Raw genomic sequence first — 22,814 nt, 5'->3', positions numbered from 1 at the left:
CACAGGCTGGCTTTGTTGGAGCTGGTGGTGACCCCAGCACACAGGGCAGTGTGTGTGCGGCCACCTTCCACCTATTCCTCCAACGATGACTAAGGATCCCACTGGACTCGGACGGGGATTTCCTCCTGAGCTTGGGAAGCTGCCAGATGCACTCAGCCCTCCTCGAGCTGCTCTGTGCTCTGGAGCGATCTCGGAAAGCAAAAAAAGCAAAGGGCGCTTTTGCAAGGATGGGCTGTGCAATGATAAATCCTTCCCAGCTGACTGTGCAATGATAAATCCTTCCCAGCTCCCAGGATGAGCTTGTGTCTGTCTGTCCCAGGGCAATGCAGCCACTGCTCTTTCCACAGTGTGTGCAGGTGAGACGGCCATAAACACGCTGCTTTCCTGGAACGTGACCCATCCCTTTCAGTAAACAGCCCAGCAAATGCCACCTGCACTGGGGAACTCAATGTGCGCGCGTGGGAAGAGGGAGTGAACGGTGCTGGGGATTTCTGCTGTGGCTGTGCTCCATGTGGTAGCACGTGGGTAGGGGTCCCATGCTTCCCCCATGTGCCAGTGCCCACCAGCACCTTGGAGCAGAGGTTCCCATTGAAGCCATGCAGGTGCCACGCGTTGGCTGTGCTCTCTTTTCAGCCCGTGTTGGGAGAAGTGGCTGCCTCCATCTCCTGTGCCTTGTAACTGCAGATACTTCTGTGCCCAGGGCTCAGAGGGACCTTTGTGGTTGGTGTCCTCACAATGAAAACACAGCATCTGCTTGGGTCAGTCACATACAGTCATAGAATCGTGAAGGTTGGAAAAGACAACTAAGGTCATTTAGTCCAACCATTGACCCATCCCCACTGTGCCCACTGAGCGCATCGTCCCTCAGTGCCACATCTCCACAGTTCTGGAACACCTCCAGGGTCAGTGACTGCCCCACCTCCATGGGCAAACTGTAGAATGGAGCTGTATAATAGAACCATAGGACAGACCCACAAGGATCGTGGTGTCCAACCCCTGGCTCCACACCAGGCCACCCAAAATCAAACCCTGTGCACCAAAGGAGGTTCACAATGGACACGAGGAACAGTCTCCTTACTCTAGGGATGGAGCAGGCCTCCATGGAGGTGGCTGAAACCCTGTGCTTGTCGTTGTTCAAGAGGCATTGGACAATACCCTTGATCATGTGCTTTACATCTGATATCCCTAAATAAGCTGCCTTGGGCAGCCCATCTTCAGGCTACATGCAGAAATGCAGCTACAAAGAGGGAAAGCCCTGGAAGAGGCCCTAAATCAATGCTGATCGATGCTGATCCCCATGCAGCCATGAGAGCTCCTCCACCAACAGGGATGGTACGTAGACTCAGCCCGGATGACCTCCAAACAGGAGGTGGCCAAACTGTGCTCCATTCTCCGAGCAATGCGGCTGTTTGTTTGGTGGATGTTGCAGAGAAAATGCAGACTAAGTTGGCTGTGAAAGTTCTTATCACCCACTGTGGGCATCATGTGCTACTTGGTGCCATAAAGCTCCTGCTGGACGGGTTGTTTATCCGCAGCAGGTGGGGATGCTGAAAAACAGAGCTGGGTATTTCCTAATCAATACCAGACTGACTCACCAGCGTTCAGGAGAGGTGGAGGGAAATGGGCTGTTTCTCTTCAAGCAATAGGAAATTACAGCCCGGAGAAACTGTAGAAAGAGATAGAAAGAAAGTAATTGTGGACACATTGAACTGTAAGCTGGACCTGTTATCAGGAAAAGACTATTTCTATCCAGGACGGTTTGGGGCAGCATGTCATCGGGGCTGAAAGCTGGAGAAAACAAAGCATTGCTCACATGGAAACCCCACAGGGCTTTCCAAAATCATTGCACAGGTCACTGCCCAGCGAATGCATCCATGTCCAGCGCCTTGCAAGGTGCAGTGCGAAACATTGCCATCAGATGGCAAAGTAGCAATGAGGATGGCAGGCAGCAGCCTGCAGGAGGAGGCAATGGACACAGGTGGAGGGGGGGTGCAACCAGGTGATCTCCCTGCTCCCTTCCAACCCAAACCATTCTGTGGTTCTGTGAAGGTCCCGTTTCGTGTTTGGGGGTGGGCAAGCAGGCTGCCTGAAGGGCCCCAGAGGGGCTTCAAGGGTGTTGCATCCCAACCACGTCATTCTGTGCCCCCAATGTCCACATTCCTGAGTGCTGCTGCGGTGGCATTGGGGACCTCATTGCTGCGCTGAGGCCCCGTTTCCCTGAGATACTTTGGTTTCTTCTTACAGAAGCAGCATGGCAAAGCCTCCACGGGTCATCAGCCCACAAGAGATAAAGAGCAATAAACAAAACCTACCGAGCGGCGCGCACAGATAGCCGGTTCCAAGGTGCACCAGGTGACACAGATGCCTTACGCCGTTCTGCTGCCGGTTATCACAAGGAAATGGTTCTCCTCTCTACTGAAACTCACGCACAGCGGTTCCCATGCGGAAGTGCCGCCCTGAGAGCTAAAAATAGGGCTGAGTCAGCGGCCACGGAGGGTATAAAGCAGGCGGGTATAAAGCCGGGGTGGCCGGGGCTCCCCTTGTTCAGAGCTGAGGAGTTGGCCTCGACACACATCCAGAAGAGCAGCAATCCCAATGGAGAGGTAAATAGCAAAAGAGCACATCAAGAACGATGCGCCCAGCGGGTCGGAGTCAATTGGAGGATGGGGTTGCTTTGCTGTGGTTCCAGTTATGAGTGGTGCTCACACGGCTGGCTGGGTGGATTTGGGGTTTGGGGTTGGCTTGGATGGGTGAAAGTTGTCTCTTTGATCCAGAAAACAGCCGGGCTGTGTTGGGCAGATGTGTGCTCTGTGTGCCCATCCCTGTGTGCAGCTCTGGGCTTGCATGGCTCAGCCCATAGGCTTTGCTGTTGGCTTCCTGCGCTCTGCTCAGCAGTGGAAGCAGACTGGTTTGGGTCTGACCCTCTGGAGGGTGCACAGCTGTGGCTGGTTTGGTTTTTGTTGCTGTGGTTGGCCTTTTTAGCAGCTTCAGGGGGAGATGCTTGAAGATCCTGGGTTGGGGGCTGTGTAATTCTCCCCTTGGCACGGTGCTGTGCTGTGATGGGAAGACACAGCAAGGCAATATCCCTATTACACCTGTGCAAACCCGGCAGCCCCTTTGGCACCGGATGAGCTCATCCTCTCTGCGCAGTTTCACTCCTTCCATCAGCAGTGTCTTTACCCCATCATAAAACCCTAAGCATGCAGCCTACATCCATAAACACCATAAAAGGGGATTGATCATTTACCAAGGACAGATACGCCCTTGGACACCCCAAACACCCTCAGCTTGCAGCCAAAACAATGGCAGTTTCCATCACAGCCAACCCACCCACGCTCTGTCCTCGGGAAAGCAAACACTGGGCTGAAAATGTTGTTTCCCTCTGCAGCAAAACGCGGGTGGTGCCCACAGAGCAGCAGCAATGGGACGCGGCATGGCAGCCATCGGGGTCCATCCTCTCTCTGGATAGGCGAGGGGCCAAGAAAGTGCTGGAGATCTACGTCAGGCGCTCATTGAGCTGCTGTGAGAACACGCATGCGGCCAAGGAAAGGCTTCAGGAGAGAGCCAAAGGGAAAGGGAGGAAGGCAGCCCTGCTGCAAAGGTCCGAGAGTGACTTTGGCAAGTATTCGCATGCCAAGCACAGCCTGAAGAAGGAGCAGGAGGAGGAGGCCAAGGAGCTGGGGCTGGAGGAGGCTGTGGTTGAGGAGAGCAAAGCGTCGGCTCCTGGGGAGGATCCTAAAGTGGAGCCGGAGCCCAAGAGGAAAAGCACAAAGAGCTCCTCTCCCCAGGGCAAGGCCCAGCACACCTGGTTCAAGAGCTTCTTAAACCTGCTCTTCAAAAGGAGTCCCGAGGAGCAGAAGGAAAACGTGGGGCAAAAAGCGAAGGAAAAAGATCTCAGAACTCCTTACAGCAGCAAAACAGAAGGGGCCAGGAGACCCAGAGCCAACACCTGCACGTCCCCAACACTGGGCAAAGCCTCCAGGAGGAGACCCAGCCTCAAGAAGGTCTTCTCCTTCAAGAAGAACGTGGAGGAGGAGCGTGGTGAGGCTGGGGCCAGAGCCAAGCGCCCCGGCTGCCTGCCCCTGCGGCACGTCCTTGCATCCAGCCCCACAGGTGAGAGCCCTCCACCAACGGGACCTCACCTGGGGAGTGGGAGTGCTGGGTCCTAACCCTACCCAAGCATTGCTCTCATTGCTTTGTGAGGCACTGGGGTTGGTTTGGGAGCTCCGATCTTGACTCCCTGCCCCAGGAAAGGGTCAGTTTTGCTGATTGAATCCCCTGGGTGAGGAGCACAACTGTGCATCGTTACCGTGACTTGTGATGCAGCAAGTTCCTGCACGCTGCTCCAGGGCGATTATCCGTGCACAGAATTTGATGCGCACAGGTTTTCCCCCTGCAGCAAAACCAGTTCACCCTAGTTTAGTTTCAACCTGCATTTGAGACCAGAGATTGAATCTGGAACCACCCAAGGACCATCCCCTGCTGCTTTTGCTTTGCTGCGGGGAAGGGTGGGAGCCACTGAGGCAGCAGCGCCTGTGGGACATCCTCGTCCCTTCCTAAATGCCAACAGGAGAGGCAATCCCATGACCCGGGGTGGGTGCGGGCACCATGCCAACGGGGTCTGCGTTGGCCTTTCCATCAGTCCCTGGTTCTGACCATGTGCTCTTCTCCCTGCAGAGGCCGAGCAGCCGGAGGGTTACTATGCACGGGTCTCGGAGGAGGTCGGGCTGATCGTGCAGGGCAGTGGGGAGCGCAGGGCTGAGCGGCTGCCAGGGCCAACCTGCACCGATGGGGTCGGTGAGTGCTGCACTTTGGTACTGAAAACACTGTGGTGTGGGATTTGTCCCCATGCAGAGCCTGGGTGGGACTCATCTCTGCTTCCCAAGGATGCAATACAAAGAGTCATAGGGAACCACTGGGGGGATTTACGGCATCAGGGCTTGGTTTGGGGAGGGACAAACCCGAAAGCAGAGGGCAGTTCTTTGAGGCAAAGCACTTGGCCACATGCTGAAATGGCTTTTATGGGGATGGAGGCTGACGTGTACTGCTTGGGGGATTCTAAGGGGGGGCAAAGCAGCTGTGCTGCCCTGAGAGCACCTGAGGACGGGGCTTTGGGATGGGGCTGGAGGTGACGTGGGGTTGTGCTCTCTCTGCAGATGAAGCCATCAGAGAAATTGTGGCCCTGCTGCAGGAAGCTGGAGATGAGCTGGACAGGCAGGTGAGAGTCTATGGCCGGTGGGAATGGGGCTCAGTGACATCAAGGAAATGGTGCCCTCAGATTCCCCGCCGGGGTGTGATCCCGTCTGCCTGCCCGCTCCCATCTGCCATCCCCGTGAGATGTGAGGGCGTCAACCCGAGGCTGACGCACCGCATTGTTTGCCCTCAATGAGCGCATTCGTTTGCTTCTCCAACAGGTGAAGGAAGATGTGCGGCTGCGGACGTTCTTCAAAGACATGTCCTACAGCTCCTTCAAGAACCTGGCTGATGCCTACGTCCGCCGGGAGATGACGGCCAGCCGACCCAACGTCAACCCCCAGGAGATCCAGTTTGCCTTCACGGTGCACCTCACCGCCAGAGTGGCCGGCATCTGCAACCAGGCTGTGAATAGGATCATGGGGTTTGGCACCCGCTACTTGGAAGACTCGTTTGCGCCCTTGTCCTACAGCAAGATCCTCCAGGTAAGGGGGGCTATGGCAGAGGATGGGGTCAGCCAGGGTGATGGTGATGGTGATGGTGACAGCCAGGGTGGTCAGTCTGGATGATGCCGGGGGTGATGGGGCATGGGGACGCAATCCTGGAGAGTGGGAGACCCATGGGACAGGTGGTCTCCAGTGAGAGTGTGGCCATAAGAGAGGAGCCAAGGGCTGGAGAACTGCCCTGGGAGGGCGACCTGAAGGGTGTAAGTCTTCTCACTCTGGAGAGCAGAAAGCTCAGGTGGGGGTCACAGCAGCATCGGCTCAGGAGGGGTCATCGCAGCATGCCGTACTTAAAAGGTGGCTACAAAGAGGATGAAGGCTCTTGGCAAGGAGAAAAGAAGGGGCAATGGGTGCGAGCTGCACTGTGAGAAGTTTCATCTTGAGACATAGGAATGAAGTTCCTCCTTGACCAGTAGGGGAGACCCACAGCACCATCTGGTTTGGGAAGGGCCTCACGGCTGTTTCCTCCCCTCTGTTTCCTCCCCTCCCAGCAGGACAGAGCAAAGTTCAGCACAGACAACTGCGAGAGCCCAGACTGATGGTGCTGCAGCTGTGACACCAATGGTGGACATCAATGACTGGGACGCAGCCTCTGTAGGTGGCCTGGATGTCCTGTGGGTTCGTGGGTTTAAAATCCATGGAGGGAACCCACAGCAGTCACCGTGGTGGCACGATGAGATGAAACCCCACCTGGGGGGGGGGCAAAGGGTCTGAAAAGCCCACATTTCTGAGACTGCCCTAAATTTCCATTTTGGCCCTCATCAGATGCACGTGTGGAGCCCTGCAGTTCATTTGTGTGTGTGTGCCTGTATTTATTTACCAACTTTTCTTACATATCTGTGAACGTAGGCTATAATTTCTCCAGCTTCTGCTGTCAGCCAAGGGTCCAGTTCAGAAAAAACCCATAAAACTCAAATAAATGGGTCCCTGTGTGACATCCAGGCTTGTCTGAAGGCAGAGGAAATGTGTATGCATGTTATACATGGAATAAAGTTTGCTTTGCTACAGCTGTTGTGAGCTTCTCCTTTCAAGCCAACCCAAAGTGACACAAAGCGGGTTTTACAGCAGATACACGGCGAGCTCCTGCCCTTCTTGTCTATTTATGGCCATCCCCTTTCCAGAAAAAGGAGATTTATTTATGAAAGCAGCTTGATCTGAAAGCAAGAGCTGGGGGAAGCTTGCTCTGAGTGTCCCCAAAGCTGCAATCTCTGCAGCTCCCTCCAGGACTCAGGGATTTGTAGCTGCCAGGGTCTCACCTATGAGGTCTAAGAAGATGTGAAATGTCAACGGGATTAAACCCTAATCGGGGGGAATGTTCACAGCTAATCTTTATCCAGACCCCTAAGCAGGACCCTGGATTAAAGCATTGTGCTTGGCTCGGGGCCAGAGCGGCCACAGCTCCTTGCTGGGCTCAAACGCAGCCTGGGGCAAAGGGGACAACATTTGGGGCCATCAGCATGCCAGGGGTCAGCCGCTCCAGGGGGCAAAGGGGATGGCTGTGGTTGGGGTCAGTGCTGTGCCAGGACATGGCCCTGCATGGGCATCTGCTCCCCCTCATCTCTGTCCCTGTAAAACCCCAACTAGAACGAGCTGGCGAAGCAGAACCATTGCTGAAGGGAACATCCCTATGTGCACACCTCAGTTCCTCTGTTCACAAAGCCATGAAGGAAATTCTTCTAATGCAGGCAAATCCTGCTCCTGCCCAGCGGTGCCAGTGCTGGGTTTCCCTTTGGGCAGATCCCAGCCCATGCTGATATTTACTGCTGGAGAAACCGAAACCAAACTCTCCTGTTTGCAGAGCAGCACCTGCCTGGCACGCAGTGCCTGGGGTGGTGCTGGCTGGCAGGGGGGACAGGCAGTACTGGGGCAATGGGAACCACGTACCCCACATGCTTTGCATCCACAGTCATGGGTCAGGATCTGCATGGAGCAGATTTGGGGTTTGTCTCCTCTCTGTCTTCCCGAAGGACATCACTTTGGCACATGGGATGTACCCACCAGGCAAAGCACCAGTGAGGAAAATGAGTTTGATTTCCCATTCCCTTTTCCTGTGCTTCTCCTGATGGCAGCTGAACCAAACCTCCTCCTCCTACACTTGGTGCCATGGGGAACAAGGAGCAAAACCTATGCACAACCATCCTAAATGACCCAACCCCAATGGGGACAAGGATTGGAGCGGCTCCCACAGCCCAGATCTCTTCACCCAACCAACCTCAGCATCTTGACTAAGCCCCTCAGTTAAAAATCCAAGACCTCCCTTGCCTGTGGTCACAGAAGATATTAAAGGAGGCATTAAAGCAGGACAAGCTATTAGCCCTGAGGATTTTGAGAGGTTTCCAACTCTATCACCTTCATCCTGCCCTGAAGTCCCCGCTGTGCTTTCCAACAGGCAATTGCCTCTTCTGAAAATCCCTGGGATCGCAGCCATGGGCCATATGGGCGCTGATCTGCCCGGGTGAGCGCTGCCATGAGGGGCTTCTCCCATGTGCACGCCTGGGACACCACTGCCCGACTCATCAGTCCCAGCTAATCCTGCTCTTCTGGGTGCCAGGAGGGGGAGGGCAGCTTAGAAAATCAGCTCAGCACTTAAGGAGGCAATTAATGCCCAATTCGCTGTCACTAAGAGGATGATGACAAGGTTTCATCTCACGGGAGCGTGGCGCTTGGCCAAGGAGCATTCTGTCCATGGGGATGCTGGCAGCGGGTAAGGGCAGATGTTGCTTGCCTTCACCCCTCTCCCATCCACTGAGGATCCCCCCCTGTAACCTATTGCAGGATGGGGAATTTGTGGGATGTCCCTGCAGCTCTGAGCTGGCGGCTTTTGGGGTGCAGCCTCTGCCCTGCCTGGGTGGGTGTTCCCCGTCCTCATGTCCCTTGTCCTCTTGCCCAGCCTGCCTGTGTCCCTTGGCTCTCCTGGTCCAGTCCTGGTTCAACAAGGGGCTCTTCTTTTCCATGCTGTGAGCCTTCTTGCACTCACAGTGCATCTCCCCGTGTCACCATTTGCCTGTCTTCTGGCAGGGCTTGCAACATCCATGATAAACTCTGCATGCTGTGTGTATTTGGACAACAGAAGCAGCACAGTATTTAGTAATATTTAATCAATCCATTTAAAATGGCATTATTTATTCTCCGTGTGGGCAGCGGTGTTAGGTTATGAAGGCTGAAATGACACTCAGAATGTGCTCTGTCTTTCCTGAGCCGTAATGAGGAGCGGAGCAGCCCAGAGGCAGCAGCACTGCAGGGCATTGGGATGCAGGGAGTGCAGTGCCCTGAAAAGAGCAGAGCCCAGGGGAGAGGAAAGCAGATCCGTCCCCTTGTGTTGCTTTTTCCCAAAGAATATCCAAAGCCTCCAACAGGGAGCAATTGCCAGCACTATTTCCAAACCCAGCGGTGCTCTGTGCAACGCCCCGCATCCACCCCTTGTGTAACGCCCTCTGGCTTTAAGTGCCTTATACAAGCCTTTACTCACCCAGTGCTGAGCTGTGCCTAAGCCAGGATTGAAGGCGAATCCTATTTAGGAAAACACCCTTGATGAAGGAAGCGTGAAGCAAAGTGGAAGAGTTGTGTGGCTGCAATGAAGATGAGGGCACAGCGGTGTGGGGTCCGTCTGCACCGGGTGCTGTGCAGCTGTGGGATGGCTCCATGTGAAAGAGAATTCTTCATCCAGCCCTGAGCTGCCGAGCTGCCCGTGCTCGAGGACTACACGGACCGTTTAGATAAGGAGAGAACTGTTTTTTAGCACAGGCAGCAATTAAAATAGCTGGTAAATGTCCGCAACTCCGGCACTGCCGTAAACAAGAAGGAGAAAATTCTGGATTCAACCACAAGCAGGGATGCACCCGGAGATGAGAGCCTGAGCTCTGTTTGGTGAGGAAGGCACCGAGGTGGACGCTTGCCCTGGAGATGGCTGCAGAGGAGCTGCGTGCTCCGGGCACCCCTTTCTCGCTCTCCTTTTCGGGCAGTGGGTTCCTCGTGCTGTATCAGGTTGGGGTGGTGCAGTCCCTCCTGGAGTTGGCCCCCGAGCTGCTCAAATCTGCCTGCAAGGTGTACGGATCGTCTGCCGGATCACTCATCGCCGCCGCCGTGGTGTGCGGCATCAGCCTGGGTAAGGAGATGGTAGAGAATGGGCTGGGGGGGATGGAACAGGAGGGTGGCAATGGCTTTGTGCTGGTGGGGTGCTGGGATGTGTTGCCAGAGCGGTTTGTATCCCAGATAAGCCACAAATGTGCAGGTGATGTCACTTCTGGCAGCCGCTCTGGTGCAATTTTGGGTGGTGTCCCCTGAAAAAGGCAGTCATTGCTGTCTGAGCCTTATCTCAGATGGTCAAGTGATACCGTGTGGGCAAATCTGGCCATACCTGTCTGTCCTATTGGCACATCCTGCAGAAGGAGAACCTCCTCCCCTCTGTTCCCAGCTCTGGGGAGTGCTGAGATGTGACACGAAGCACACAGCTGGGCAGGGAGCGTAGCCCCCATCCCTATGGATCCACACCCACAGCTCTGAGGGGCTGTGAGCAGTGGGTGCTGCAGAAATAAACCCCCTTAGCAACAATCTGCCTGTAGAATTAATTCAGAGCAACTAATCTGCCTGAACAACCGCATCCTACTGTGTGCAAACAAGTGTGCACAGGGCTTGGCTTTGAAGGCTGACCCAAGTGATGTGGATGGAGGAGTGTTTGGGGGTCAAAATACTGAAGGAGAAAGTAAGGAGGGAACGTCCAACACTTGGAACATCCGCTGGATGCTGGAGCCATTCAGCTCCAGAAAAATAATTCAGAGCATTGGCAAACATATTCAGACAAAGCAACAGGTGATGTGCTGCCCTTTCTGCCCAGATGAACTTGCCAAAAATCAGCTCTCAGTGCTTTCCCCTCTGATTCCTGGGGCTGTGTGAGGTGATGGAGCTGGGACATGGGATGGCTACACTGTCCTCAAAGCAGGGATGCTGTGGTGACCTCACGTGCAGGCTTTGTCCCATCTCCAGCCCAGCAGCGTCTGGGCTGTCTGTGGCTCTTTTGGCCGAGGTCCCTGAATGAACCCACTGGGCATTAATCATCGCTCCACGTGGCCCGAACATCCGCTCAAACAGTGATAACCCCTCTTAATACCCGCGCTGCCCCGGTTGCCCTCAGGACACAGCCTGTCTGCCCCTACAAAAGCTGCTCTGGAGGTCCAGGCACCAGGAGGGCTCTTTGCAGCGTTGAGGAGATGGAAAATCTTCCCAAGGCCATGTTTTAACTGCCCAAGGATGGCTATTCCCCCATGCACCCTCCCTGTTTCTGCACACAGTGTGACCCTGGGCTGTACTGATCCTCTGTTCCCTGTTATTTCAAACCCATGATCCCCACTGGGGCTGGGCAGTTCTGCTCCTGTAATCCAGCTCCTGGGATGTCCAGACACCTGTAATGCCCATTAATGCTGCCGGGAGGTCAGCGGGTGCTTGGACGAGAGGAGACCTCAGCCCAGGGAAGTCCCTGGTCCTTTGAGGACGTTATGAGGTTTATATTCCCCATTCTGCCTCCTGTTCCCCATTAGAATGGCACCAAGGGGTTGCGCACAGATCCACAAGAACTGTGAGCAGTGTTAACAGGATTGAAAGTATAACCCATAGGGCAGCAGTGATGTTGACTGTCTCTTTGCTTTTCCCACTCCTGTTAGATGACCTGAAAGAAGTGTTCTATGCAAACGCAAGGGAAGCCCGGAAAACCCTGCTGGGCCCCCTGTCCCCCAAGTGCAGCCTGCTGGCCAACATCAGGGCCGTGCTGGAGCGCAGGCTCCCGGAGGACTCCTACCTGGTGGCATCGGGGCGGCTGCACATCTCTCTGACGCGGGTGGTGGACGGCCAGAACGTCATGGTGTCCGAGTTCAGCTCGAATGAGGAGCTCATTCAGGTAAAGGGATCACCCCTTGGTGTCCATAGGAAGACTTCTACTCACTCGCTGGGGTGGAGGCACAGAAACATTGATGATGTTCTAAAGAGGGGCGTAAGAAAAAAGGGGACAGACTGTTCAGCAGGGTCTGTTGTATAGGGCAAAGGGAAATGGCTTCAAATTAAAAGAGGGGAGATTTAGACTGGACATAAGGAAGGACTTTTGTACAATAGGGGCATCTGTTGTGCCTGAAGGTGTAGGCACCCCATGGAGCAGCCTGTGCTCAGCACAGCCTTGAAGGAACATTGACTTTTGCCATCTTTCTCCTCCCCCAGGCTCTCCTCTGTAGCTGCTTCCTTCCTATCTACTGCGGGTTCATCCCTCCGTCCTACCGAGGTGTGGTGAGTGATATTCCCAACAAAACATACCCTTGGAGCAATAGGATCCTGGGCTTAATCCTTATGTCCCCCTGAGCAGGGAGGGATATAGGTGTCAGACATCTTCGTTGGTTAATGGAGGATGATAAAGCCTTTTAACACTTCTTCATCCCATTATAGCTGGGGTGAACAGCCACCTGGAGAGCCCTCTGCTGCTTTGCCTACGGCAGAGCCTTCTCATGGCCACCTCCAAGCCGTTGCCTGGGCAGGATCTGTCTGCAGCACAGGTGATGTCTTCATTCACTCAGGTGTAGGCTTGCATGGTTGAAATACCATAAGCTCGTGGGAGGATCCTCCCCCAGACACATGAGCATTGTCACTCTGCAAAGCACTGCACTGAAGACAACACGTGCAGTCTGTCTCCCTGCTGCATCCAAGTGGAGGAGGAGAGCAGCACATTGCATTCTGTATGCAGTCTGAGCAGGACATCATGATCCATTGGTGCCGGTTTGCAGGCAGTACAACACCGGGGCTTGTCCTGCCCCCAGGTGCCAAATCAGCTCTCTGGCTGCACTCAGGCTGCAGAGCACAGCCTGCAGCTCACAGGTCCCAGGGCTCAGCAACAGTGCTGCACAAGGCTCCTGTGCACTGGTATTTCATACACATCTGCTGCAGTGCTTGCAGCCTCGAGTCCCACCAAGGTGGGTGGCACATTCAGCTTCCTTTCAGAATACAGCCATTGATGTTTCCTTGCCCACTGAGCGATTCTATAGGTGGTTATCCCGTGAGGGCATCCTACTGATGGAGCTCACACCAAGAGCAGTGCAAGGCCCATCCTGAAACAGAGAACTTGAAATTCATACAACGCTTTGTGAATGGAGATAATTATATTTTGGTTTTAATAACCACTGTGTGTTACAGCACCGGGCTGAGACTGGGAGAAATGCGAGGGATGGGAAGCATGGCCATGTGGGGCTGTCACATCCTTGCAGCTTCTTGCTCTCCTCCAGCTGATGCTGCTCATGCACAAACCCAATTTTGTCTGGATTTCCCTCTCAGCGTTACGTTGATGGGGGATTCACGGGCCTGCAGCCCGTCTCCAGCCTGGAGGAAGCTGTGATCACTGTGTCCCCATTCACGGGAGAGCTCGACATCTGCCCACGGGACTGCCCTGCCATCTTCTACTGCTTCCAGATCTTCAATGGCAGCATTCAGATCTCGGTGGAAAACCTGTGCAGGATTAGCTATGCTCTGTTTCCACCCAGCACCATGGTAAGCCAGCCAGGCCCTCTTCCTTTTGCTTTGATAACGCGTTGGCATGGGCTGCCCAGGGAGGTGGGGGGGGGGGGGTCAGCATCCCTGGAAGGGCTCAAAACCAATGTGGCACTGAGGGATGTTCTCAGTGGGCACGGTGGGATAGGGTTGGACTTGGGGATCTTAGAGGCCTTTTCCAGCCTTAATGATTCTCTTCTATTCCAAATTAGTGCTGGATCTGTCTTCCCCAGCGTTAGGGTTCATGTTGACCTACACCATTAACCCACCAGGTTTTAAGGGGAGGGCTCAGATCGCGGGGCTGATTTTTTGGTGGGCAGTGCCGATGGGTGGCCGACGTGGGACAGGGCTCACCCAGCTCTGAATACCCACATAGGATCAGTACTTCGGTAGCTGTAAACCCCAAGATGTTGACAGTGCTCCCAGACCATCCATCCCAACCCATACAGCCAAACAGCCTCGGGTAGACCTGCCTCTCTTTTGGATGGAGAGCTCTGCGGTGACCTCTAGTGTTCCTTTTTGCAGGTCCTGAACGACATTTTTTTCCAGGGGTACCAGGACACTGCCCTTTTCCTGTGCAGGAACAGTAAGTGTTCCCCCCAGTCCCAAAGAGCAGCTGAAAAACACGACCCAACGTGTGGCCAACCAGCAGCCCTTCCTTTCTGTGTCTCGCAGATGCCTTCGGTGTGAACTACTTTGATGGCAATTTCCGCTTTGCCAGCATGTGTGGGAAGAATGACTTCCCACAGCCCAACGGGATGCTGAACGGTCTGGGCAAGTGTGTCCCGCAGTACCTGGCACCGCGCTTCCTCCCAGGTAGAGGACGTGGGGCACTCACTGTGGGTTTTAGGGTGGCTGAGACCACCAAAGGCTACTGCAGCAGCAGTGGCTGGACAGGAGGAACTGTTGCATTTATTGGGTTATTTCTAACGATGGCTCTCTGTTTACTCTTGTGTTGTCCTCCCGGGAGCAGACCTGGCTCGGTGGAAGAAGCAGCAGATGTTTAAACTGCAGGATCCGCTGTCGAAGGTCCTCCTGCAGCCATACAAGCTGCCAGCGTTTGTCTGGAAGGGGTAAGGACATCTTGATAATGGCACCAGAGCTGAGACTGATATACAATCCACTTGTTGTGCTTTCTGTGAGAGGCTGAAGGGACAGGGTGTGAGGCTGGCACTGGGCAGACTGGCATCCCACAGGCAATACTGCTGGAGGCTGCAGCATCCTTCAGGCAGCAGCTCCATAGGAAACACCCAGAGCAGCCTCTGGGGCAGAGCAGGTTGCTGTGAGTCCCTCTTGTACCGTGAACCAGGGAAAGGTGATGCACACCTACTGCCTTTACAAGATAAGCTTAGCAGCAGCCTCTCCCATTGCAAACCTGTAGACATACTCTTAGAGAGCAAGTGAAACTAGCCCAGGATCGCTTGAATCTGGAAAGGAGCATTACAGTGTACATTTGCTGTTAACACTCTCCCCCTTTTGCTGCAGTTACCAGACCTTAAACCTGCTTACTTTGCATTTGCAGGCTGGAGCAGCTGTGGGGGCTGCTGGAAGACATCAGCTCCATGGCAAAACAGTTCCAGAAGCTCCTCCGAACAGTGGTGCCTGGTTTGCCTAAGAGAGCTGTGGCCAGGAGGTGAGATACGGAGCAGAGGGAAGGCAGGGTACAGAGCTGGGAAACCCTGTGAGAGCTCTCACCGATCAGTCACTGATACACTGATGTTTTGACACTAAACTCTTAGCATTCAAAGGCACTTTTAACCTACCAGACAGAATTCTCAGCCTTGCCTACCCAAAGCTTGTTCCACATTACCGTACACTCAGCTAGCAACAGGACTTGCAGAGAATGATTTCATTCTACAGGCAGCTATCCCTATGCAATTCCTCAAACATCCCTGGGGTTTCTGGTTCCCTGACTCAATGACCCACATGCTTGTTCCCTTAGGTAACCATCCCAGGTGGGCCAACACCACACGGTTTTGCCATCCCAGGAAGCGGTGGACGACAATGGAGATCATTTCACATGGTTTCATGGATGATGTCCTCATGGAGTTATTTGGGGGTGGTTTTTTTCACTTGGAGAAGTGGGCTGATTTTGTGTTTAGTGCTACTGCACCAGTCTCCCCACCCAGGCCTGACCTGCTTTAACATGACGGCCAACGAAAAGCACTGCATCTGCAGCCAAGCTGCAGTCTGTGCAGGATGGATCAGGCATCTTGCATGCACATACAGCCCAACCACTGTTTTCCATAGCCACTCCACTTGCTGATTACAAGAATCATCCTTCCTCCTCTTCCAAGCCTGCAGAAACATGCTAAGATGTAATTATTTCATGACTCAGCATACATATCAGCTGCCTTACACTTTATTAAGCCCTCGTCTTTTCAAGCAAGCATACCTGATGCTGTCTCCTTTGCACAAGTTTAGGGCTAATGGCACAAAGGAGAAAATGGGTAAAGTATAGTATTTCTTTGAATCATCTCATGCAGGAGCTTTTTTCACCCTGGGAAGGCAAGCTGAAAAACTCAGCTGCACCCAGCCCAAACCAGCTGCAGTAGGTCCTGTATTTCTCCTGGAATAGCTCCATTAAAGGTGGGTGATGAGATTCATATGTGGCCTCTGGGAATATAAGGAGGGTCGTGGCTCTGCCTGTGCTGGTGATGTTCTGTCAGTGTGCTCTTCAGTGCAACTCAGTGGCTCTCTGCAGGCTGTGTTGTAAGTTGCTCTTTTTTTCTTTAAAACATGAACTGGGGCCAAAGGCAGCAGCTGTGTCAAAAATGTTCTTCTGTAGCTGGCAAGGCCCTAAAGGCAGTAAAACCACCTTGATCAATTTGACAGACTCTGCTGATCCTTCTGTAACAAACTGGATTCAAGCACCTGGTCAGGGCTGCTTCCCTCATTACTGTTATCTACAGTGTAATAAAATAAACAGGCTTTGAAATCCTTAAAATAATGTTCCCATGCTAATGTCTTGCTGCTTGGCCCAGTCTGCATTGAACCCTGCAGAGCCATGAAGCTCAAGGAGGCTGGGATGGAGGGTTGGACACAGCCCAAGCAGTAGGAGCTTGCTCTGAAGCTACATCCCACCAGTGGATCAGACCCCAGACTCTCCCCTCCCATGCAACCAAGCCAAAACAAAACAAACGTTCTATCCTGTGTGTCTCTGGCTTTTCGATGCAGGTGTTTTGTCTCAAACTGACTCTGTTTATAGGCTAGATACTAAGGGCTTGCAAGATGTCTTGCTGGGCAGATGGATAAAGAGGTAATGTTTGTGATTAGTCTGCCAGTGCCACCTGAGCCTTGCTCTTGGGCAAGCCCTAACAATGCAACAGTCCTTTTGGAGATGTTCTGGTTTAACAAGAAAATGTGTGAGAGTTATGTGTGGGTTTATATTCTTGCTTGTTTAGTAACATCAGTGGTGATACATCATTGTGCAGATAAACTGTGAAATAGCCTTTTCTTGACCTAGGTTAGGACTTTTCCTTCTCAGACATGAAAAAATCTGAGATGCTTCTCCTCTAGAGACTGAGAGCTCTGCTAAGCCTCTTGGTTGCTCTCTTGGCCTAACAAATCAGTCTTGATTCCTACATGTAGTTCATATCAGTGAGGCCTTTAAACAAGCAAACATGAATTATTCTGCATTTCCACAGTTGGTCTCTTCCCATTGGTAGAACTGTCAGTGCTTCACAGTGGTTTTCAATGGAAACATCTTGATTTCTTTCATTTTGAGTTTTCCAAAGTTTTGTTTTTAGATCTGGAATAGTGAGGGTATCGTTCTTTTCCCTTAATACTTATCATTTGGTGTGATCCTCCTGGATGTACAAGAACCATATTTGGTTCTTTTTTCATCTTCACTGTATGTGGCAGCATTTTAAATCACCACCACGCTGGAAAAGCTGTGCAATTTTCCTTAGGTGACCTATTCTGAATTGTTGAAAAACTCAGAAAAACAGAAGAACTAATAAAAGGGAAAGCAACGCTGCAGTCCAGCACATACTTCATCATATTCTGCTAGTAACAAAAAGCCAAAGTGGAATCTGAAATGCTGACAACTCACCCGTTTTCAGCATTATTTTACACAGGATCTAAGAAAGCTAGAAGTTTGGGATTTAAGCCTGCCTTATTTTGCTTAAATCTGAGTCAGCCAGGGGTTTATCTGCAGCTCTAACTTGCTTCTCTTAATGCACTTAAGCACTCGTGTGGTTGCACACTGGAATCACTAAGTAGAAACTTTGGTTTGACTGGCACAGCAAAGCCAGCCACAATGATTGAGACACACTGATCCTTCCCTCACCCTTAATGAAGCAATGTGTGGGCAGAGCCTGTCATTACCTTGCAACATAAGTCACTTTCTGGTAAGAGCTGTGTTTCTAAAGGGTGTCTCTGATGTGGCTTCATCTGTGAGGAGATGATAATGTGGGTAGCTGGGAGTTCAGGTGATATTTATCAGGAATCTGCTAGGAAGAGGCAGAGGAAACGTGTACCTGCCATCAAACATCATAAAAAGCAAGCTCAGCATGGAGCTTCACTAATAACCACTGATTCAAGAGGGGAATCCTTCTCTTTCCTGATATTTTCACCTACTGGAGCCTGTAAAAACCTTGGCAGCCTATGAGCACTGGGCAAGGGTCACAAAGTTAATGAAAACTGATGGGATGCAAAATGCGTTGGCTCTGTACCTTTCTGAGGGTTGCAGGAGGTGGAGCATATCTTCTTCCTCCAGTTCATCTGCTGCACAAATGCTTGCTGTGTTCTCCTTGGTGATGTCCGGAGAGTCTTGCTCTGGAGCAAGGTACTCCTGTTCCTGGCTTCCTGTGCAGGGTCCCTTCCCCTTTCTCACACAATTCCTTGTGCAATGGAAGCATAAAGTCCTCAGGAAGGTATTTTATACCAAATGCATCTGGGGGAAGAGAAGGCAGTTCTCACAGTCTGTGGGTCAACTACCAGGTTCCTGGCAACATAAGGCATAAGCAGGGTGAACTGGAAAACAAAGGGACTGAGGAACACAGTGCATAGCTAGTCCTACTTGGGTTTTTAGGGTCAGGGACTGCCAAGCACCACAGATTTATGGATAATGCATCAAACATTACACAAGGCACGAAGCCTACACTGTTGTCCTGCTCATCGAGATGTACGTTCCCTGGAAAGCTCTGCCATGCCCAGCAAGCCCTTCCTTCAGAGGGCAAGGGGTGAACAGGGAGCTCCAGTGCTGGCCACGGAGAGAACAGGAATGAGAATTACCTGACCTACCTGCTCCTTGTTCCCACCCACTTACTCAGTCTGTGTAAGAAGGAGACTGCATCCTGGTAGCCATCGTGATAAAGCTGTTCACAAACCTGCAGGAGGGAGGTGGCAGTCAGGACAGGTGGGCCAGCTGTAGGGGCCCCGTGGCTCTGGGTACCTGAGGAAGCAGCTCACTTTTGCTGAGGGACACTGGAAAAGGCACTGTATGCGATACAAGTTTTGTTCTGATATCTGTAAAATCCAATCAACTATTTGGAAAGTGAAGAAGGGAACTGGGCAATCTCTGGGACAGATGTCATATTCGCCAGCTAAAGCAGACACGGTGATGGTGGTCTGGGACACAAAGTTGGTCTTCCACATGCTGAATTCCCCATCAATATAACGCTAGAAGAGAAAACAAGGAACCCTGAGCCTTGCTCTTCTCAGAGTGAGCTGTGTCGCATGCATATGGAATTTCTTCCCAACTGAGTCTCAAATGGGCCTGAAGGGTTGGGGCTGGGGAAATCTTTCAGGGAGCAGCCCTGAGCACTGCCCCATGTAGTCCAGGTCTACACCCACCACCTCCTCCCTTACATTGTGGCTGTGGGGCACCTAGGTTCAGTTCCTCCCTCTGCAGACGCTTGTATGCACACAGAACAAGCAACTTGGGGTACAAAAACACCTAGTGCCACAGAGATGAGCCCTTACCCTGACCCAGGACGTGTTCTCCTGACCTCAGAAATACTCACCACCCCATGGTACAGAGGAGGGATAAAGCCAAAACACAGAGGGATGAAGCAGCTGCATAACACTGCCTATGGGAAAGACAGCAAGTGACTTGGAGGGCAAAGTTGCAAAAATCTCTTGCCCTTGTGAGTGCTGACTCATCTGTGGCTGCTGAGATGGGACCCACACCTGGGAGGCTCTCACCTGAATGATGTCCTCCTTTGAAGCAAACTCTGAAACTGTCACGCAATTCCAGTCATGCAGGCGGGTGAGGACGATGTGCAGCTTCCCAGATGCCAGCTGGTGGGCATTGGCAGGCAGGAATTTATTTAAGGCATCCTTTACAACACGCAGGACTTTCCCTCGAGCTGTAAGGAGCGTGCTGAGAAAGAGTTTCTGAGCCCTGTAGAGGTACTGCTGCATCTCATCTAAAGCCAAAGCAAAGCAACTATTAGTTATGTACTTTCTCAGCTGCATTTCTATCTGGTAGAGGGACATTTCAGCAGGCTGGTAAAGAGCCATCATTTTCAGCAGGGCTGAAGCTCTCAAGAGCAGGTCTAGATTCTCAATGACCGTGTTCGATATTTTATTTCCTATATGTTTTAGGAATCTATGAAAAACCCAAAATGTCTCATTAGGCACTTCTGTTTCTTATATTAGGTAGAGATCCTATTAATTCAAATTGATAAGACACAGTGACTTATTCCTTAACTACACCTGAGCAGTTAATTTATCCACATTTTCCACTCTTAAAGAAGTCAACAAAATAAAATTCAGGGGAATTAACCACTGATTAAGGACAACAGTTAAAAAAGATCTTTTGCAGCTCTGGCACACCTAGATGTTTGATCTTTCCATACACAGAACACCCTTACCTATATCACACTCACACGCTGCAAATGCAGCCACAATCGATCCTGAAGATATCCCGTAGATCTTGGATGCAGATTTCAATATCTCAGGTGATAAGTCCTGCAAAGCTTTTACCACTCCAGCTTCATATACCTGCAGGAAACTGCAGCCTCTAAACATTAAAGAGAAAGATCTCTCGTCTCCTTTCATCTTCATAACTTCTGCTAAAACCAAGAGCTCAAGGCACAAGAAAGCAGCTGCACAGGACAGGTTTGGAGGTCTCTTCTCAAGCAATCCAACACTTAGCTGTTCCCAATCTGCTCTTGTTTCTGGCCTCTCTTGCTGCATTTTATCTCTGTTTGACACAGATTTCAAACCCAAATGTCCAATGAAATGACAGCAATGGCAGGAGCATGTGATGTGTGATGTCCTTTAATACCTAAGGCTATTCATGAAAACAAATGGACTACACTGCAATACATTCCTAGGCAAGGCGTGCACTTAGCTGCTGGGTGAAAGGCTGTGTGGAGGGCTGCATGGCTCACTGATGCTGGGGGAGCAGCCTGTGTAACAACAGAGAGAAAAGTTGCTTCCCTGAGTTGAGGAACAGGGTGAGCAGTAGCACAGGGTTCCACTTGTTTCCAGACTATTGGTAGGTAAGAAGCAGCAATATTCCCTGGTACACAACTGTCTTGCAAGATGCTGTTTAAAACTGGTTTGTCTCATTTGTCAGAGGTTACCAAACCCTGACCTAGGGAGTGGAGAACCTGCAGAAGGTATTTGGACTATTAAAGAAATCAAAATCCAAGTCGTTCACTCAGTTTCACAATTTCAGAGCTTCGAGTTTGCTCACAAAACTGGGTGAGTGGGGTCTGGATGCAACACTGATCTACACAAAGGGGCTGCAGAGTACTCTCAAGCCAGCATGGCAGCTGTGCTGGACATGTGGTACTAAAGGCTGCTATCTCCACTAAACCCCAAACTCTTGCCTGAGCACCACTGACACTTCTAACCCAGCCCCAAGCTTACATGGGAGCAGCATCACCAACCAGCTCCACCCAGCAGCCAAGCCACTAAGCTCCTTGCACACACCTTGCATGAGCATCACAGATCACACTGTTGAGCTGCAAAGGGGAAAGAGCAAAGAAAAATGGGAAACTCGGGATGATAGGAATAAATATATTCCTTGAATAGTCAAGAGAACAAAAAAAAAAATGGAAATAATTTTCCATCTACCCTTAAGTGTCGCCCCTACAAGTTAAATGCAATAAGAAGAGTCTATTCCAGATGCTGCTGTTTACTAGATAGAAGAGGGATTTAGAGTTTGACATCCACTGGTCAACCACGTGAAGAAAGCTCCTGAGATTAAGGAAAAGTGATTTGCAACTCTAGGACAAAGGGGAAAAATAACTCCTGTATTGTAGATGCAACAATATTGCTATTGCTTCAAGCACAGAGTTCAGCCCTATTACTGCACTGCTTTCCATACACAGCTAGACAACTGTGCTGCTCCAATCACAAACCAAAAGCACGGATCAGGCTACCCAGGCCATGTTTTGCTCAACTGCATTTCTGCATTACTGAGGAAGTTTGTAAATCTATTTGTTTCAGCTTACCATCCAGTAAATAGTGCTTACAGCTGAAAAGTAGGGATGGTAGTCTATGCCTGCCTGTGTGGGGGAAAGGCAGTTTCTCCCACTGTGGTGATACGTGCCATGCTCACCCATGCACTTTTGTCTACCTCTCAGTCAGCTCGTGTTTTATCAGCACACAACAACCTTTCACAGACCCTTTGCAGCTCATTGTCTGGACATGCTTTGGGCCCTCTGTGTCTTTCTGGTAGTGAGGGGCCCAAACTGAACACAGCACTCAACATGGAGCCTCACCAGGGCTGAGTACAGAGGGATGGTCACCTCCTGCTCCTGCTGGGTGCACTACTGCTGATACAACCAGGACGCCTTTGGCCTTCTTGGCTGCCTGGGAACACTGCTGGCTCACATTCAACCACAAGAAAGGAAGAAGAGATTCATAACCCACCCTCGAGCCTTGCCTCACAAAATGCTATTTCTGTGACTTCAGCAGCTCCCAGAAGGTGCCATATCAAGCGATTTTTTTCTTTCTTATAACAAGAACACTACAGAAAATCACAGCCTATGCTATATTTAGCATCAGCCACAGAAACCCTTGCCCTGCTCATGTGACGAGCACTCATCCAGGCACGAGGCATGATGTCACCATGTATGATGTCACCACACATGACATCACCAGCTGGGCCAGGTGAACCATTCCAAAAGCCACAGCCTTTCCACGTGTCTCACAGCTGTGGGCAAAGAGTGCAGTGCACGCAGGCAAACAGACTTCTGTTGTGACAAGGCCTCCTCTGCGCAGTGACTCGGGAGTAGCACCGAGGCCTAGCCTCTCACTACGGCCCGCAGTCCCGAGGGCACCTCAGAGCCGGGCCCAAGGGATGAGGACCCCAGCAGGGCCAAGACCTGCAGCACATGAGCCGGCAGCACAACCGGACCGAGGAGGAAGGCCGCCGCTCAGCACAGTGGGCGGGACGGGCACGGCACAGACCAGACCGCACCCCGGACCTAGGCAGGCCGGAAGCCGCCATCTTCTCGCACCCGCCTCATGACGTCACTCGAGCACCACCTCTCTCCTTCCCTTTTCCCGCCGTCCTCTCAGCCCGGCAGACGCATGCGCAGAGCTGGCTTTTCCTCATGCTCGCCATGTTTGAAAAGGGCGAAAGTGAGATCACGTGGCCATGCACACTTCCGGAGGCTATAAAAAGACCGGGCA

The 22,814-nt window shown here is 51.9% G+C and overlaps 3 protein-coding genes across 5 annotated transcripts; 2 read left to right on the top strand and 1 right to left on the bottom strand.

Annotated features, from left to right (window-relative positions):
* The first annotated feature begins 2,522 nt into the window (after nt 1-2,522).
* C26H6ORF222 (chromosome 26 open reading frame, human C6orf222) lies at nt 2,523-6,703 on the top strand. Of its 2 annotated transcripts, none has more exons than XM_004934879.5 (6): nt 2,523-2,603; nt 3,389-4,113; nt 4,678-4,797; nt 5,157-5,218; nt 5,415-5,678; nt 6,191-6,703. In XM_004934879.5, the coding sequence occupies exons 1-6, from the start codon at nt 2,596-2,598 to the stop codon at nt 6,233-6,235; spliced, it is 1,224 nt and encodes a 407-aa protein (XP_004934936.3). In that variant the 5' UTR covers nt 2,523-2,595; the 3' UTR covers nt 6,236-6,703. The 2 variants fall into 2 exon arrangements, with proteins under 2 accessions (XP_004934936.3, XP_429706.4); XM_429706.7 differs by having other exon boundaries at nt 6,188-6,703.
* Nucleotides 6,704-9,167: 2,464 nt separating this feature from the next.
* Nucleotides 9,168-16,161, top strand: PNPLA1 (patatin like phospholipase domain containing 1). The gene is made up of 9 exons (XM_425818.8): nt 9,168-9,801; nt 11,354-11,586; nt 11,901-11,966; nt 13,002-13,214; nt 13,740-13,800; nt 13,890-14,030; nt 14,188-14,287; nt 14,737-14,847; nt 15,157-16,161. Exons 1-9 carry the CDS (start codon nt 9,600-9,602, stop codon nt 15,158-15,160), a joined length of 1,131 nt encoding a protein of 376 aa, XP_425818.3. The 5' UTR covers nt 9,168-9,599; the 3' UTR covers nt 15,161-16,161.
* Nucleotides 11,516-22,644, bottom strand: LOC428258 (omega-hydroxyceramide transacylase-like). Of its 2 annotated transcripts, XM_040652933.2 has the most exons (7): nt 20,036-22,644; nt 19,365-19,588; nt 19,184-19,249; nt 18,630-18,839; nt 18,487-18,547; nt 17,891-18,111; nt 11,516-11,667 (listed from the first exon to the last, which is right to left on the bottom strand). In XM_040652933.2, the coding sequence occupies exons 1-6, from the start codon at nt 20,358-20,360 to the stop codon at nt 17,936-17,938; spliced, it is 1,062 nt and encodes a 353-aa protein (XP_040508867.1). In that variant the 5' UTR covers nt 20,361-22,644; the 3' UTR covers nt 11,516-11,667; nt 17,891-17,935. The 2 variants fall into 2 exon arrangements, with proteins under 2 accessions (XP_040508867.1, XP_040508868.1); XM_040652934.2 differs by lacking the exon at nt 19,184-19,249.
* Nucleotides 22,645-22,814: the final 170 nt, after the last annotated feature.

This window comes from Gallus gallus, chromosome 26 (assembly GCF_016699485.2).
Source record: "Gallus gallus isolate bGalGal1 chromosome 26, bGalGal1.mat.broiler.GRCg7b, whole genome shotgun sequence".
NCBI classification, from domain to species: domain Eukaryota; kingdom Metazoa; phylum Chordata; class Aves; order Galliformes; family Phasianidae; genus Gallus; species Gallus gallus.
The sequence above is the reverse complement of the archived record's forward strand: the minus strand, read 5'-3'. Positions and strand labels throughout refer to the sequence as shown.